General features: G+C 44.5%; 1 protein-coding gene across 1 annotated transcript in view; it reads right to left on the bottom strand.

Annotated features, from left to right (window-relative positions):
• The window catches only part of bdh2 (3-hydroxybutyrate dehydrogenase, type 2), a 63,557-nt gene that overhangs the window by 30,831 nt on the left and 14,680 nt on the right, over positions 1–18,046 (bottom strand). Inside the window, 2 exon segments of the mRNA XM_052044784.1 lie at positions 8,449–8,527; positions 8,787–8,865. Coding sequence (XP_051900744.1) covers positions 8,449–8,527; positions 8,787–8,858 — 151 coding nt within the window. The 5' untranslated portion in view covers positions 8,859–8,865.

The raw sequence follows: 18,046 nt of genomic DNA, 5'->3' as shown, positions 1-18,046 counted from the left end.
GAGGAGCCAAGAGTGGGTACCGTTCTGCAGAACATCTGCATTCAGTCTGCAAGAGCAACCCTGAGTTCCCTGTTGCGAGTCGCCTTAATTCCCCATCCCACTCTGACCTGTCTATGGTTCCTGCACTGTTACAATAAGACCAATTCTTCTTGGGATCTCTTCTCGGGAAGGTGGGCCCTGTACAGAGAGGACGGGTTACACCCGAACCAGAAGGGGGCCAATATCCTTGCAGCGAGATTTGCTAGGGTGGTTCAGGAGGGTTTAAACTAGTTTGTGAGGGGGAAGGGAACCGGAGGAGTAGGTCAGAGGAAGAAGGGGATGGGGAAAAGTTAGATCAAACAGGTAGAGAGGCTTTGGGGAAGGAGAAGCAGAATACAGGCTATAAAAGTAGTAAGGTAGATGGACTGAAGTGTGTTTACTTAAATGCAAGAAGCGTCAGGAATAAGGGAGATGAACTGAGGGCTTGGATAAGTATGGGGGACTATGATATTGTGGCTATTACTGAGACGTGGCTGACGTCAGGGCAGGAGTGGATATTGAATATTCCTGGTTTTCGGTGTTTTAAGAGGGATAGGGAAGGGGGGAGAAGAGGAGGATGGGTGGCGTTACTGGTCAGGGACACTGTTACGGCTGTGGAAAGGATGGATGCTGTAGAAGGATCATCTCTTAAGTCCGTATGGGTGGAAGTAAGGAACAAGAAAGGAGCAGTTACTCTACTAGGAGTATTCTATACCCCCTGGTAGCAGTAGAGACATAGAGGAGCAGATTGGCAGGCAGTGTTTGGAAAGAAGCAAAAATAACAGGGTTGTTATAATGGGAGACTTCAACTTCCCAAATATAGACTGGAACCTGCTTAGTGCCAAAGGTTTAGATGGGACGGAATTTGTTAAATGTGTCCAGGAGGGACTCCTGACGCAGTATGTCGACAGGCCAACTAGAGGGAATGCCAAGCTAGATCTAGTTTTAGGAAATGAACCGGGACAGGTGAAGGATCTATCGGTGGGTGAGCATTTGGGGGACAGTGACCATTGCTCCATAACCTTTAAAATTGTCATGGACAGGGACAGGTGCAGAGAGGACAAGAAGATATTTAATTGGGGAAGGGCGAACTATGAGGCTATAAGGAGAGAACTTGGGAGTGTAAATTGGGATGTCCTTTTTGAAGGGAAATGTACCATGGAGATGTGGTCGATGTTGCGAGATCTTATGCAGGATGTTAGGGATAAATATGTCCCGGTGAGGCAGAGATGGAATGGCAGGGTGAAGGAACTGTGGGTGACGAGAGAGGTGGAACGACTAGTTAGGGAGAAGAAGGTAGCATACATAAGGTATAAGCAGCAAGGTTCAGACAGGGCCCGTGAGGAATATAGAGTAGCGAGGAAGGAACTTAAGAAAGGGCTGAGGAGAGCTAGGAGGGGACATGAAAAGGCATTGGCTAGTAGGGTTAGGGAAAATCCCAAGGCTTTTTTCATGTCCATGAAGGGTAGGAGGATGGCTAGGGTAAAGGTAGGTCCGATTAATGACAAAGGTGGGAGAATGTGCCTGGAGGCGGCGGAAGTGGGAGAGGTTCTCAATGAATACTTCTCTTCGGTATTTACCAAGGAGAGGCGTCTTGATGACGCGGAAGGGAGTGCTGGTAAGGGTAATGTTCTCGAGGTTGTAGATATCAAGAGAGAGGATGTGTTGAAGTTATTAAATAATATCAAGATAGATAAATCTCCAGGGCCTGACAGGATATTCCTCAGGCTGCTTCGAGAGGCGAGGGAGGAGATTGTTGAACCGCTGGTAAGGATCTTTGAGTCCTCGTTGTCCATGGGGATGGTGCCGGAGGATTGAAGGGTGGCGAATGTTGTCCCCTTGTTCAAAAAAGGTAGTAGGGATAGTCCAGGGAATTACAGACCGGTGAGTCTCACGTCTGTGGTGGGTAAGCTGTTAGAAAGGATTCTAAGGGATAGGATCTATGAACACCTAGAGAATCATGGACTGATTAGGGACAGCCAGCATGGCTTTGTGAAGGGAAGATCTTGCCTCACAAGCCTGATAGAGTTCTTTGAGGAGGTGACGAGGAGGATTGATGAGGGTAGTGCGGTGGATGTGGTCTATATGGATTTTAGTAAGGCGTTTGATAAGGTTCCTCATGGTAGGTTTCTTCAGAAGGTCAGAGGCCAAGGGATCCAGGAAAGCTTGGCTGTGTGGATTAGGAATTGGCTTGCCTGTAGAAAACAGAGGGTTGTGGTGGAGGGAGTGCCCTCGGATTGGAGGGCAGTGACTAGTGGTGTCCCGCAGGGATCGGTTCTTGGACTTCTACTTTTTGTGATATTTATAGATGACTTAGATGAGGGGGTGGAAGGCTGGGTTACTAAGTTTGTGGACGACACTAAGATCGGCGGTGTTGTGGATAGTGTGGAGGGCTGTCGGAGCTTACAGAGGGATATTGATAGGATGCAGAGCTGGGCTGACAAGTGGCAGATGGAGTTCAATCCGGAGAAGTGTGAGGTGGTACACTTTGGAAGGACAAACTCCAGGGCAGAGTACAGGGTAAATGGCAAGGTACTTGGCAGTGTAGAGCAGCAGAGGGATCTGGGGGTTCATATTCACAGTTCACTGAAAGTTGCCTCACAGGTGGATAGAGCAGTTAAGAAGGCCAATGGGACGTTAGCTTTCATAAATTGTGGGATTGCGTTTAAGAGCCGCGAAGTGATGATGCAGCTTTACAAAACTCTAGTTAGACCACACTTAGAGTACTGTGTTCAGTTCTGGTCGCCGCATTATAGGAAGGATGTGGAGGCGTTGGAGAGGGTGCAGAGGAGATTTACCAGGATGCTGCCTGGATTAGAGCGTATGGAATATGAGGAGAGACTTAAGGTGCTAGGGCTTTATTCACTGGAAAGGAGGAGGATGAGAGGAGACATGATAGAGGTATATAAAATATTGAGAGGAATAGACAGTCAGCGCCTCCTTCCCAGGGAACCAATGCTCAAGACGAGAGGGCATGGCTTTAAGGTTATGGGTGGGAGGTTCAAGGGAGATGTCAGGGGGAGGTTTTTCACCCAGAGAGTGGTTGGTGCATGGAATGCACTGCCTGGGGTGGTGGTGGAGGCAGATACATTGGACAGGTTCAAGAGTTTGTTGGATAGGCATATGGAGGAATGTGAGATAGAGGGATATGCGAGAGGAAAGGGTTAGATAGTGTGAGGGTGGTTTGATGGACGGCACAACATGGTGGGCCGAAGGGTCTGCTTTGTGCTGTATGGTTCTATGGTTCTATGGTAAACTTGAGGAACAGCACCCATCTGGGCACATTACAGCCTTCTGGACTTAATATTGAATTCTACAACTTCAGGTATCTTGATTTCTCCATTTGTACCAGTCAACCCTCTGTGATAATAACAAAGGTGCCGGAGGAACTCAGTGGGTCTGGCAGCATCTGTGGGAGGAAAGAAATTGCTGACGTTTCAGGTCAAAACCCTGCATCAGGACTGAGAGTGGAGAGGCGATGTTGGCTCAGCTTGTTTGTTCACCGCGCCCCCCCCCCCCCACCACCTTTCTGGTCACTATGGAGATGAGCAGTTTAAATCACTTCAATCAGATTAGGGTCAAGCAATTTTTTGGGGGTTCAGTTGAGAAAAGTGACCAGAGAGTAAATTGGTAAATGAGAACAGAAGGAATAGATGCAAATGTTCGATAAGACTGTAACTGATCTGATCTTTATCTTGGTCTCAACTCCTCCTTCCTGCCTCGCTCCTGAAAAGAGACTATAGAGAATTAGGAAGGAAGTTGAGAAGCAGGACCTCAAAGATAGTAATTTCCGGATTACTACCTGTGCTAAACGACAGTGGGTATAGGAACAGAATGAGGAGGAGGTTAAATGCGTGGTTGAGGGATTAGAGTAAGGAGCAGGGATTCAGTTTTCTGGATCATTGGGGCCTCTTTTGGGGCAGGTATGACCTGTTCAAAGAGGACAGGTTGCATTTGAATCCCAGGGGGACCAACATACTGGCAGGGAGGTTTGCTAAGGCTACTGGGGAGAGTTTAAACTAGAATTGTTGGGGGGTGGGATCCGTACTGGAGAGACTGGGGAAGAGCTGTTTGGCTCTCAAATAGAGGAGGCTAGGAGTAAGTACCATAGGCAGGTGATAGAGAAGGGACGTGTTCAAACAGGCTTGAGATGTGTCTATTTTAATGCAAGGAGTGTTGTGAACAAGGCGGATGAGCTTAGAGCTTGGATCGATACCTGGAGCTATGATGTGGTGGCCATTACGGAGACTTGGATGGCTCTGGGGCTGGAATGGTTGATTCAAGTGCCGGGTTTTAGATGTTTCAGGAAGGACAGGGAGGGAGGCAAGAGAGGTAGGGGAGTGGCACTGTTGATCAGAGATAGTGTCACGGCTGTGGAAAAGGTGGACGTTGTGGAGGGATTGTCGACGGAGTCTCTGTGGGTGGAGGTTAGGAACAGGAAGGGGTCGATAACTTTGCTGGGTGTTTTTTATAGGCTGCCCAATAGTGACAGGGTTATTGAGGAGCAGATAGGGAAGCAGATCCTAGAAAGGTGTGAGAATAACAGAGTTGTTGTGATGGGGGATTTTAATTTCCCAAACATCGATTGGCATCTCCAGACAGTGAGGGGTTTAGATGGGGTGGAGTTTGTTAGGTGTGTTCAGGAAGGGTTCTTGACACAGTATGTAGATAGACCTACAAGAGGAGAGGCTGTACTTGATTTGATATTGGGAAATGAATCTGGTCAGCTGTCAGATCTCTCAGTGGGTGAACATTTTGGTAATAGTGATCATAATTCTATCTCCTTTATGTTAGCACTGGAGAGGGATAGGAACAGACAGACTAGAAAGACTTGGAGTAAAGGGAATTATGGTGCTCTCAGGCAGGAAATTGGAAGATTAAATTGGGAACAGATGTTCTCTGGGAAAAGTACGGAAAATATGTGGCAAATATTCAGGGGGTATTTGTGTGGAGCTCTGCATAGACATGTTCCGATGAGATGGGAGTCATGATAGGATACAGGGACTGTGGTGTATGAAGGCTATGATAAATCTAGTCAAAAGGAAAAGAAAAGCATACAAAAGGTACAGAGAGCTAGGTAATGTTAGAGATCTGGAGGAGTACAAGGCTAAAGGGAAGGAACTTAAGAAAGAGATTAGGAGAGCCAGAAGGGGACATGAGAAGGCCTTGGCGGGCAGGATTAAGGAAAACCCCAAGGCATTCTACAAGTATGTGAAAAGTAAGAGGATGAGATGTGAAAGGATAGGGCCCATCAAGTGCAGCAGAGGGAAAGTGTGTATGGATCCGGAAGAAATAGCGGAGGTACTTAATGAATACTTTACGTCAGTATTCACCCCGGAGAAAGATCTGGGAGATTGTAGTGGGGACTTGCAGCGGCCTGAAAAGCTTGAGCATGTAGATATTAGAAAAGAGGTGGTGGTGAAACTTTTGGAAAGCATCAAGTTAGATAAGTTGCCGGGACCGGATGAGATGTATGCCAGGTTGCTGTGGGAGGCGAGGGAGGAGATTGCGGAGCCTCTGACTATGATCTCTGCGTTGTCGATGGAGACAGGAGAGGTTCTGGAAGATTGGAGGGTTGCGGATGTTGTTCCCTTATTCAAGAAGGGGAGTAGGGATAGTCCAGGGAATTATAGACCAGTGTGTCTTACCTCAGTGTTTGGTCAGCTGATGGAGAAGATCCTGAGAGGCAGGATTTATGAACATTTGGAGGGGTATAATATGATTAGGAATAGTCAGCATGGCTTTGTCAAGGGCAGGTCCTGTCTTACGAGCCTGATTGAATTTTTTAAGGATGTGACTAAGCACATTGAAGGGAGAGCAGTAGATGTAGTGTATATGGATTTCAGCAAGGCTTATTGAGAAAGTAAGGAGGCATGGGATCCAAGGGGACATTGCAGTGTGGATCCAGAACTGGCTGGCCCACAGAAGGCAAAGAGTGGTTGTTGAAGGGTCATATTCTGAGTGGAGGTCGGTGACCAGTGGTGTACCTCAGGGATCTGTACTGGGACCCTTACTATTTGTGATTTTTATAAACGACCTGGATGAGGAAGTGGAGGGGTGGGTTAGTAAGTTTGCGGATGACATGAAGGTTGGGGGTGTTGTGGATAGTTTGGAGTCAGATAGTCAGAGGTTACAGAGGGACATAGATAGGATGCAGAGTTGGGCTGAGAAGTGGCAGATGCAGTTCAACCCAGATAAGTATGAAGTGGTTCATTTTGGTAGGTCAAATATGTTGGCGGAATATAGTATTAATGGTAGGACTCTTGGCAGTGTGGAGGATCAGAGGGATCTTGGGGTCCGAGTCCATAGGACGCTCAAAGCGGCTGCGCAGGTTGACTCTGTGGTTAAGAAGGCATATGGTGTATTGTCCTTCATCAACCGGGGAATTGAATTTAGGAGCCGGGAGGTATTGTTGCAGCTATAAAGGTCCCTGGTGAGACCCCACTTGGAGTACTGTGCTCAGTTCTGGTCGCCTCACTTACAGGAAAGATGTGGAAGCCATAGAGAGGGTGCAGAGGAGATTTACAAGGATGCTGCCTGGAATGCGGAGCATGCCTTATGAAAGCAGGTTGAGGGAACTCGGCCTTTTCTCCTTGGAGAGACGGAGGATGAGGGGGGGACCTGATTGAGGTGTATAAGATGATGAGACGTATTGATAGGGTAGATAGTCAGAGGTTTTTCCCCAGGGCTGAATTGGTGACCACAGGAGGACATAGGTTTAAGGTGCTGGGGAGTAGATATAGAGGAGATGTCAGGAGTAAGTTTTTTTACTCAGAGAGTGGTGAGTGTGTGGAATGGGCTGCCGGAAACAGTGGTGGAGGCGGATACAATAGGGTCTTTCAAGAGACTGTTAGATAGGTACATGGAGCTGAGTAAAATAGAGGGCTATGGGTAAGCCTAGTAATTTCTAGGGCAGGGACATGTTCGGCACAGCTTTGTGGGCCGAAGGGCCTGAATTGTGCTGTAGTTTTTCTATGTTCTATCCCAGTAAAACTAAACATCTGTATATCACAGCCTTGAAAATGCAATGACTTGACAGAGAACTGAAAAGATTCACAGCCTTCTGAGAGAAGAAATTCCTCCTCATCTTAAATGGCCAATGTCTTATCCTGAGATTATTCCCATAGTTTTTAATTCCCTCACCAAAGGAAATATCCTCCCAGGATCTTAAAAAAGTCCAATGAGATAATTTCCTGTTCTTGTAAACTCCCAAAGAATATAAGCTCAATCAATTTATCTACCCTTATAAGATTGCCTCTACAAAGCTGGAATTAATCTAGCAAACCTTTTCTGTACTGTCTCTAATTTAAAAAGGAGCCCAAAACGATATGCAGTGCTGCAGGTGTAGTGTTAACAGTTGTAACAAAACCTCTCCACTTTTCTACTCTGACCTCATTGCAATGAAGACCATCAGCCCACTTGCCTTACCAATTCAGTGCTGTGCCTGCACATTAACTTTCCGCATTTTTGTATGGCAACCTCAGGTCTCTCTGAAATATTATATGACCTTTTGCCCAAAGTGAAAATATGAGAGTGCAGAAATATTTCAATTGCATTTTTGAAAATAGTTTAGGAATGGTGCAATATTTGGTTAGTTAATTATCTGGCATCACAAGAACATTAGAAATAGGACTGGAAGTACACCATTTGGCCTTGTGAACATATTCCACCATTCATCAAGATTTTTTATCTTTGTGTCATTTTCTTGCACTGTCCCACTATCCCTCGATTCCCTAAATATTCAGAAATCTATTGATCTTCGTTTTGAATGAATTCAGTGACTGAGCCTCCACAGCCCTCTGGGGGAGAGAATTCCAAAAATTCACCACCAGTTGGCTGAAGAAATTTCTCCTCATCTCAGTTCAGTTATGTCTACTAAGATAGTCTTAGTTTATTCTGTTGAATTTTGGCTATAAGGAGAGGTTGGACATAATGGATTGTTTTCTCCGGAGCATCGGAGACTGAGGGGAGACCTGATAGAGGTTTATGAAATTATGAGAGCCAGGGATAGAGTAGACAGAGTGTTTTTTCCAGGGTAGAAATGTCAAATACTAGAGGACAAAGCTTTAAGGTGAGGGGGGGAAGTTTAAAGGAGATGCAAGGGGGACTTTTTTTTTAAACAGAGAGTGGTAGGTGCCTGAAATGGGCTGACGGGGGTGGTGGTGGAGCAGACATGATTAAGAGGCATTTATAGAGACACATGAACATGCAGGGAATGGAGGGATACGGATCATGTGCAGCCAGATAGGTGAACTTTAATTTGGCATCATGGTCGGCACAGATATTGTGGGCCGAAGGGCCTGTTCCTGTGCAGAATGTTTCTATGAATAATCCAGGAAAGTAGAAAATAAATAATTAATTTTATTCCATAAGGAGTATTAAATATACATTGTACAACAGAAAACAGTAAAGAACAAGTAGCTTGATCGCCTGAATATTGCTGCAATTCCTTTAATTTCTCTTCATTTATATCTGTAGCAATGACCTTAGCACCTTCCTTACAAAATGCCTCAAAATTAAAAAGAAAGAACACAATTAATAGAAAAGTCATTTTGCTTTACATAAATTGTGATTGACTTTACATTCTACCCGTCATATAAAAGGAATTTAAAATATGTATGCAAAGGAGTTTGAAAAGCAACAGCTTCGCACTTTGTATCATGTCTTCCCTGATTGGTATTTAATAGATTATTAGAAAAAAATGAAATCAGTCTCAGCGGTTTGAAATCCCAGATTCCAAACTGCACAAATGAATACTGCGGACTTACAATGGCATACGCTTGTCCGATGCCTTGTGCTGCAGCTGAGAGTACGATCACCTTCCCATCCAGTCGGCCCATCCTCTGACTGCAGGAAATGAGAAATTACACACAGGGCAAACCCCCCCAGGTAGAACAGGTACAGTTTTACATTCTGTCTGGAATGTGGACAACTGGTCATTGGCCAAAGCACATCATTGAGATGAAAGCTGTTTGGACAGATTCCACAAGTTGTTGCATATTAAAACATGGGATGAAGTTTGCTGACCAAACTGCATAGGATCAAGGCAGGTCTATGGGTCCATGATTTATTCTCCCATTTATTTATAAAAATTGGCAGCATATCTCCCTGCAGACACGAGAAGGACTGCAGATACTGGAAATCTGGAGCAACACACAAAATGCTGGAGGAACCATTTCCCTCCATAGATGCTGCCTGACCCACTGAGTTCCTCCAGCATTTTGTGTGTTGCTGCAGCATAGCTACCTGCCTCCAGTTTCTAGGAGCTAACTCAATGCCCTTGCTTTTCTAGTCCTGAAGCAGGGTCACTCATTGATCATTAGCCAGCCAATAGGCACTTGGTCAGAAGGTGCTGACGTGCAAGTCCTCAGCCACATGAGCTCTTAACTGTTCCCAGTGTAAGCCCGTTGCTTATTGAAAATACACTGCGAGCTTTCAGGCTGCATAATCCTGAACAGTTTTTAAATGTTGTGTTCAGCTTCAGTCCCCCTGCTTTGTGCTGTAGGTCCATTGTTCTAAAAATGTTGATTTTGAGTTAGTTTTTCTTTACACAGTCCAAAACTAAGGGTCTACACTGTAATTTGGATTTAGTTGCTATCTTCAGGCATATTAATGATGGCATGAAGTGTATTGAAGCCAGTGAAATATGCACAATAACATCTTCTGTACAGTTGATATTTTTAAAATTGGAAAAATGCACCTGGTGTGGAAGTAGGAACAGGAGGCCACTTAACCCCTTGAACCTATTTCACACTCAGTCAGATCATGACTGCATCTTAGTTCCACTTTACACCTCTTTATACAACCCTTGAATACTCTAGCTCAACAGTAGTCTACCAATCCCAGTTCTGACACTTCCAGTTTACCCTCCTGACCGCACCCCACCCCTCACCCCCAACTTTGTCTCAACATATTTTTGGATAAGTAATCCAAGGATCTGACAGGGTGGACCATCTAGATGGGGGGGGGGGGGGTGTACCTACAATGAGGAGGCCACATTGTCAGGATAAAGGGCAAGACATTTAGAACCGAGACTTTCTTCACTTGACGGGTGGTGAACCCATGGAATTCTCCAGTGGGAATACGGCATTGAGACAGTGGATCAGCCATGGTCATATTGAACGATAGAGTAGGTTTGAAGAGCCAAGGGCCTTCTCCTGCTTCTGTGAGTCATTGAGGATTTGATGGCTCTGGGCCTGTACTTGCTGAAGTTTAGAAGGATGAGGGGGGAATCTCATTGAAACCTATGGAATATTGAAAGGCCTGGATAGAGTGAACGTGGAGAGGATGTTTCCAGTAGTGGGAGAGTCTAGGACCAGAGGGCACAGCCTCAGAATAGAAGGACGTCCCTTTAGAACAGAGATGAGGAGAAATTTCATTAGCCAGAGGGTGGTGAATCTGTGGAATTCATTGCCACAGACGGCTGAGGAGGCCAAGTCATTGGGTATATTTAAAGTGGAGGTCGATAGGTTCTTGATTAGTAAGGGCTTCAAAGGTTACGGGGAGAAGGCAGGAGAATGGGGTTGAGAGGGAAAAATAAATCAGCCGTGATCGAATGGCGGAGCAGACTAGATGGGCAAGATGGCCTAGTGCTCCTGTGTTTTATGGTGGTTGACCTGGACTCTTGACAATGATCTCAAATTCTGGAAATTCCGATCCCTCATATCTGAAATACCTCAGGGATTGCTTTGGTAGGTGGCAGCTGCACGGAATGATAGTCAGTATGAGCATGGTGGGCCGAAGGGCCTGTTCCATGCTGTACGGCCCTATGATTCTATACACGGCCGAAGGAGCCGGTGAGAAAAGTCTCCCGCTCAGTGTGTGGGCTTTCTGGGGGAAGAGCACCCTTCGTCGGAGGCCTCTGGCAGACGTGCTGAATCAGGGCAGGTAGAGCTCGCCATGCAGCGTGTGCCCCAGGCGCCGGGCTGAGGCCAGGAGGGAGGGTGGGGTCCGCTGTCCCGGCCAGCACCTCCCCCCCCCCCCCCCCAATACTTTCTGGGCCAGCAGCTCAGTGCCCTGGGAAGGTCCCGGGTCTCTCTGACCTGTGTCAAGTGCGGCAGAAAGGGTCCGCGCTTCACCCGCTGGCCAAGGCAGTGACAAGTACCTGCAGCCCCGCGGGTGCACTGGGGTGGGGAAGCAGCCTTCTCGTCACGGTACAATCACCTTTACAAAGTGTATTACATCTCAGCGCCTTACCGTGGGGTCTAAGGCTAACTCCAATGGTAAGAGCTGCTACAGCGGAGTTTGCCCTGGGTTTATAGCGGGAGTGCGCTGTACAAACCATTCCCCGCGGTGACTTACGTCGTATTCGCTGGCCAGGAACGGCGCCCAGCCTCCCCTCCCCTCCCCGCCCCGCCCCGCCGTCAGGGACCAAGGGGATAAAGGCAATGACTAGAGTCTCTTCAACGTTACGTTCATTGTTTGTGTCGTCTTAAGACGGTTTCTATCAGGACCTAGAACGAATGACAGGGCAAGTTTCACCAACTAACATCAATCAAGCAACTTAACATACACTGGCCTTTTTGCTAGGGCTCTGGTAGTGACGTTTTTGAAAAATAGGTCTGATCAAGTAACAAAAGAACTTTTAACCATGAAATTGTAATGATTAATTAATTCTGTCAATATTCAGTCCATGAACTATTTCATTCATCACGTGAACTGGAAAAGGATTGTAAGATGGGGCCAATCAGAGACCAAAAAAGTAAATGTAATCGTGAAGTTAGAAGGTATGTCTGAGGTGTTAAATCAGGACAGAGTTATAGAATTATACAGCAGGGAAACAGGCCCTTCGGCCCAATGCAGCTATGCTGACCGAGATGCCTATCTATACTCATCCCAGTTTCCTGCATTTGGCTCAATATCCCTCTACTCCTTTCCTATCCAGGGAACTGTCCAAATGCTTTCAAACACTGTGATTGTACCTGCCTCAACCACTTCCTCCGACAGCTTGTTCCACATATCCACCACCCTGTGACTCCTGCCCCTCGGGTTCCCTTTAACCAAGTCCTCCAGTTTTAGGCTCCCCTAGCCCCGGAATAAGATTATGACTATCTACCCTATCTATGCCACTCATAATTTTATAAACATCTATAAGGTCACCCCTCAGCCTCCTGAGCACCTAAGAACAATCTCAGACTAGTCAACCTCTTCTTGTAACTAAATTGCTCCATTCTGGGCAACATCCTGGTGAATCTATTCTGTACTCTTTCTAGTGCTTCCTTTCTATAGTGTGGTGACCAGAACTGCAAGGGAACATCACCAGTAGCCTGTCCTGGTCAAATCATGTAGATGCCACGGCCAAGGAAACTCACCAGGGCCTCTACTTTCTCAGGAGGCTAAAGAAATTCGTTACGTCCCCTTTGACACTCACCAACTTTTATCAATGCACCATAGAATGCATCATGGCTTGGTACGGCAACTGCTCTGCCCGGGACCACAAGAAACTGCAGAGAGTCATGGACACAGCCCAGCGCATCACGGACACCAGCCTCCCCTCCTTGGAATCTGAATTTACCTTTCATTGTCTTGGCGAAGCAGCCAGCATAATCAAAGACCCCACCCACCCGGGACATTCTTTCTTCTCTCCTCTTCCATCCGGTAGAAGATACAGGAGCCTGAGGGTACATACCACGAGGCTTAAGGACAGCTTCTATCCCACTGTGATAAGACTATTGAATGGTTCCCTTATACAATGAGATGGACTGACCTCACGATCTACCTTGTTGTGACCTTGCACCTTATTGCACTGCACTTTCTCTGTAGCTGAGACACTTTGCTCTGTACTGTTACTGTTTTTACCTGTACTACCTCAATGCACTCTGTACTAACTCAATGTAACTGCACTGTGTAATGAATTGACCTGTACGATCGGTATGCAAGACAAGTTTTTCACTGTACCTCAGTACAAGTAACAAAAATAAACCAATACCAATATACAATATTCAAAGTGTGGCCCAACCAATATCTTGTACAGCTGCAACATGATTCTCAACTCTTGTACTCAGTACCCTTGCCTACGAAGGCAAGCAAGCTAAATGCCTTTTTCACTACCCTATCCACCTGTGTCGCCATTTTCAGGGAGCTATGAACATGCACCCCAAGGTCTCTCGGTACATCAAAGCTTCTTAGGTCCATACCATTTATAGTATATGTCCGGCCAGTATTAGGTGACCCAACATGCATTACCTCACACTTGTCTGGATTAAATTCCATCTGCCACTGCTCCACCCAATTTTGCAGCTGATCTATTTCCCTCTGTATTCTTAGGCAACCATCATCGCTATCTACAACTTCACCAATCTTCATTTCATCAGCAAGATTATTTATCAGACCACAGACATTCTCATCCAAGTCATTTATAATAAACAACGAAGGTCCCAGCACCGATCCCTGTGGTACACCACTGGTTACATACTTCCAGTCAGAGAAACAACCCTCCAGCACTACCCTCCACCTCAGTTCACCAAGCCCATTTTGGATCCAGTTTGCCAAAATGCCTTGGATCCAATGTGCCCAAACTTTCCAGACCAACTGTGGGACCTTGTCAAAAGCTTTGCTATAGTCCATGTATACCACATCTTCCATGCAGACTTCATCAATTTTCTTAGTAACCAATCAGATTTATGAGACAAAATTTCCCATGTGCAAAACCATACTGATTCCTCCTACTCATTTTCTGATTTAGAATCACTAAGGACATAGGTAGAGAGAAACTGTTCCTTCGACAGCAGAGTCAAGACTTCAGATGTGCAAGGTGTTGCATTTTGTAAAGTCAAATCAAGGTAGGACTTTCACAGTGAGCAGTAGGCCCCTGGGGAGTGTTGTAGAACAGAGGGACCTTGGAGTACACGTACATGGTTCCTTGAAAGTGGAGTCACAGGTAGACAGAGTGGTGAAGAAGACTTTTGGCACGCTGGCCTTCTTCATTCAGGGCAATGAGTATAGAAGTTGGGAGGTTATGGTGCAGTTGTACAAGACACTGGTGAGGCCGCACCTGGAGTATTATGTTCAGTTTTGGTCACCCTGCTATAGGAAAGATGTTATTAAACTGGAAAGAGTGCAGAAAAGATACTGCCAAGGTTCTAGGGTTATAGGGAGAGGTTGGATAGGCTAGGAGTTTTTTCCTTGGAACATAGGAGACTGAGAAGTGATCTTACAGAGGTGTACAAAATAATGAGGGGCCTAGATAGAGTGAATACGCTCAGTCTTTCCCCTGGGTTAAGGAATCAAGAGCTAGAGGGCGTAGGGTTAGGGTGAGAGGGGAAAGATTTAATAGGAACCTGAGGGGCAATTTTTTTTTATATACAGAGGGTGGTACACATGTGGAACGAGCTGCCAGAGGAAGTGGTTGAGGCAGGTACAATAACAACTTTTAAAAGACAGTTGGACAGATACATGGATTGGAAAGGTTTAGAGGGATATGGGCCAAAGCAGGCAAGTTGGACTATCTTGGATGGGCATTTTGATCAGCATGGAAGGGCCTGTTTCCGTGTTGCACAACCCTATAACTAGGGGACTTAGAATGAAGGTGATTGGCAAATAAATGAAAAGTGACATGAGGAAAAGCTTTCCCTTATATAGCAAGTGTTGGGATCTAGAATGCATTGTTTGGGAGTAATGGAGACAGATTCAAATGCAAAGTTAAAAAGGAGCAGGATTAACATCCACACAGACACAAGAGATTCTGCACATGCTGGAATCCAGAGCAACACATACAAATGCTGGAGGAACTCAGCAGGTCAGGCAGTATCTATGGATTAACATTGCAAGGTAAGGATTTGCAGAGCTATGGGATGACATCAGGGAAGTGGGACCATCTGGATTGCTTTTACTTAGAACCAGCATGGAATCTACAGGCTAAGTGGACCTCTGTGCTAAAGGCATTCTGTGATTCTTTGAAAAAGCTGACAACACATAAAAAATTATAAGGAAAACAAAAATCACATCAGAAACAGACAAACAAAATTACACATCATTTGGGCCCAGTTAATTAGTAGTTGCCTCTATGTACAATTTTAGTAATTAGAATAATTTCTAATTTCTTTACAGTTATTAATCTGATGGGATTTAATTATCAGTAAAAATAAAGTTAACAAGTTTTAAGTCCGCAGCATGAAAAACACGCAGTGCTGGAGTGGGGCATGAGCCATCGACTGGAGCCAGGTCTGGACATCCTGCTTCTAATGATACACTCAGTTTGACTTTGCCTCCTTCATTTACAATGATCCTGCTAACACAAATGTGTTAACTGTTGAATGTGCTCCTTCCTGTGGACTGGAACCTTTTTTCTAACATAACATCCACAGATTCTATTTCAGGCACTGCATGGTGTATTGGATTTCCTTCCCGGGCGATTCACTTCTTTTGTAGGTTTAAACTGTACTCCAAAATTTGCCATTCAAATCATGAAACTATTCTAAGTATATATATAAAAGTCACAAGATCCACATGTCACTAAGTGGCACAGAGTTCACTGTGGGGGCAGCCAACTAAACTCAATCAATTATTTCTACGGATTCATTCACACAGTTTGGAATCAAGGCAAAATCTTCACCAGACTAAGGCCTGTGTTCTTTCAACATTCAGCAGCTTGATGCTCCGTCTCTGCTTGATGTGATGGAAGAGGTTGCTCTGGGCTGGGCATTAGGCATTCAGCCATGGCCTGCAGTAAACTATGAGGAGCAGGATACATAAATCCTGAGGATGGAGGCAGGCAGAATCCAGATTACTGCAAGGTCAGGCTAATGCCATCCTTTGCTTATCTGTCTTCCTGTCTCATCATTCAGGTACTAATCACACAGGATAGAAAGCCAATCCCCTCATTACGTCTGTGCCATCTCCAATCAGTTTCATTCCTGTACTCACCACGCAGTCTTAAGGCTTTTTTTCTTTTCAAGTACCTTTTGAAAATATTTATTTAATCTTCCTTCTCAGAAGAGCCAGATTGAGATAAACTGAGTGTAGATCTTTACACATCTCATTGCTGCCCCAAGAATATTCTGTTCCAACCCAGACCTCTAGATATGTGGAGAAACTACCCAATATATGGATGGGGTGGAAGGCATTTAACGACACAGGACTTGACATCTGATGTGGCACCAAACTGAGTTTCTCTGGCCCAATATCCTCTCCAACACCAAGAATACTGACTTTCATCACACTATAACATCACCCATCCACTCAACTTTCCTCCTAAAATATATAAGCTTATATTTCTCAGTATTTTACATAATAATTATCTGCCGAATCTACTAACCTGTTTACAGTCTCAAAGTTAGTTCTGGACTCTGGAATACTAGTCCATTAACTGAACTATTGTGCCATCATTTCTGTAGATATATTAATCATGTAGGACTTACTCCCCCAAAGCTTTGATGTCTGTTGAATGCTCGACATGTATGCTCATATACGACAAAGGTTACTGTCTTGTTGAAATCATAAGTACGTTTCATACACCAAATCCTTTGAACACACCCTAGGAGCTTGATCACAATGCACAAAAAATGCCAAAATACTAATTTGCTGCCTAGAAATGAATACTTGCCTAACAACAGTCTTAAAATAATCTAGCCTAACTTTGGGAAGCTGGTAACCACTATCTGCAGCCCACACACACATTCTGCTCTCTCACCACTGATATTATTTCTTGGCTGGCCAATGTCTCAGGCTGAATCAGACTGCTAGCATCCTTGGCATCCTACTCAATCCTGACTGTCGGAACCTGCAACCTTATCCTCACACGGAATCACCAGCTCTAATCTCCATTGCAGACTACCTACTTGAAAGTGTTCTCATCACTTCCATGCATATTCACTCTGATAGACCTCTTGGCAATCTCCCATTCTCCAACCTTCAGCTCCTCCAATGCTCTACCTGACTGTAACCCAACCTGCATGTCCATCTCACAAACACCATCACCTAACTAAATTTCCTCCTAATCTGCAAAATCCTCAGATTTTAAGACTCTTGTTTTTGTCTGCCTGCCTCCATGTTTGTACAATCCTATTTTTCAACAGCCTCTTTAAAATCTCCACTCCCCCCAGCTTTTGGTTCCTTTGTCTCTGATCATTTGTGTATCCCTCACCTACATCATTTCAAGAGTAATGAGTCTTACCTAGCATTCTCTCCCAAATCCCTCTTTTCCTAAATCTTTCTCTTCTCTTCCTTGATTTTTCTTTCTTGTACTTCATAATCTTCTCTCCTATTCTTTCACTTCTATGAAACTTCTTGGAATTTTTTCTACTTTTCAGGCACTACATAAACACAATTTATTTGCTATGTTATTTGCAGATTGGCTGCAGACTCAGCTAGGATTCTGCCAGAAATCTGAAGAGCATTATTTACTCTGGCAGGCTGCAGAGATGGAGAGGGTTAGAAGGTGCAGTGTCTGAGTCAGGTTTAACAGATGCATCTTCAGGTTATTTACACTCCTAATAAATACCAGCTTAATTTACTGACTACCATTATTTTAATATCGGAACTGAAGTGAGTTGGAGACAGCATTAAAATAATATCTATTGATGGACCTCAGCGGCTCTAAATACTTCCTTGCAAAAATATAAAATTAAATGAAATTGATTTATATCAAATAACTAATAAAATGCCATATATTGAAGAAAACTGCCTCTAATTCATAATTTTAAAAATATTCTCAGAAAACAAAAAAATGGTTTCAATACATCATTAAAGAAAACTTCTACAAAATTTGTTAATCTTTTTACTCAGGATAATACAATTTGGAAGTTATAAATTGACTTAATGGTTTTAATAAATAGATGCTGATAATATGGATAAAACTAACAAAATAAACATATTTAGGACATTTTGGTTAGCAGCTCTTCTGACAGAGTCTCTGTCAGGTCAGATAATAAAATCTTTAATCTGCAGCATAATTAACATTATTTCATTAGAATCTGAGAAATTTATTTACTGCACTGACCTCCTAGAATCCATGAGATGTTATGCAAAGTGCCATTAAATAACATCAGTTTAATAAAAGTATAACCTAGTAGTAGTAAAAGGTATAAAA

Source organism: Pristis pectinata, chromosome 2, assembly GCF_009764475.1.
Source record: "Pristis pectinata isolate sPriPec2 chromosome 2, sPriPec2.1.pri, whole genome shotgun sequence".
NCBI classification, from domain to species: Eukaryota; Metazoa; Chordata; class Chondrichthyes; order Rhinopristiformes; family Pristidae; genus Pristis; species Pristis pectinata.
This window is presented reverse-complemented; position numbering and strand designations above follow the sequence as displayed.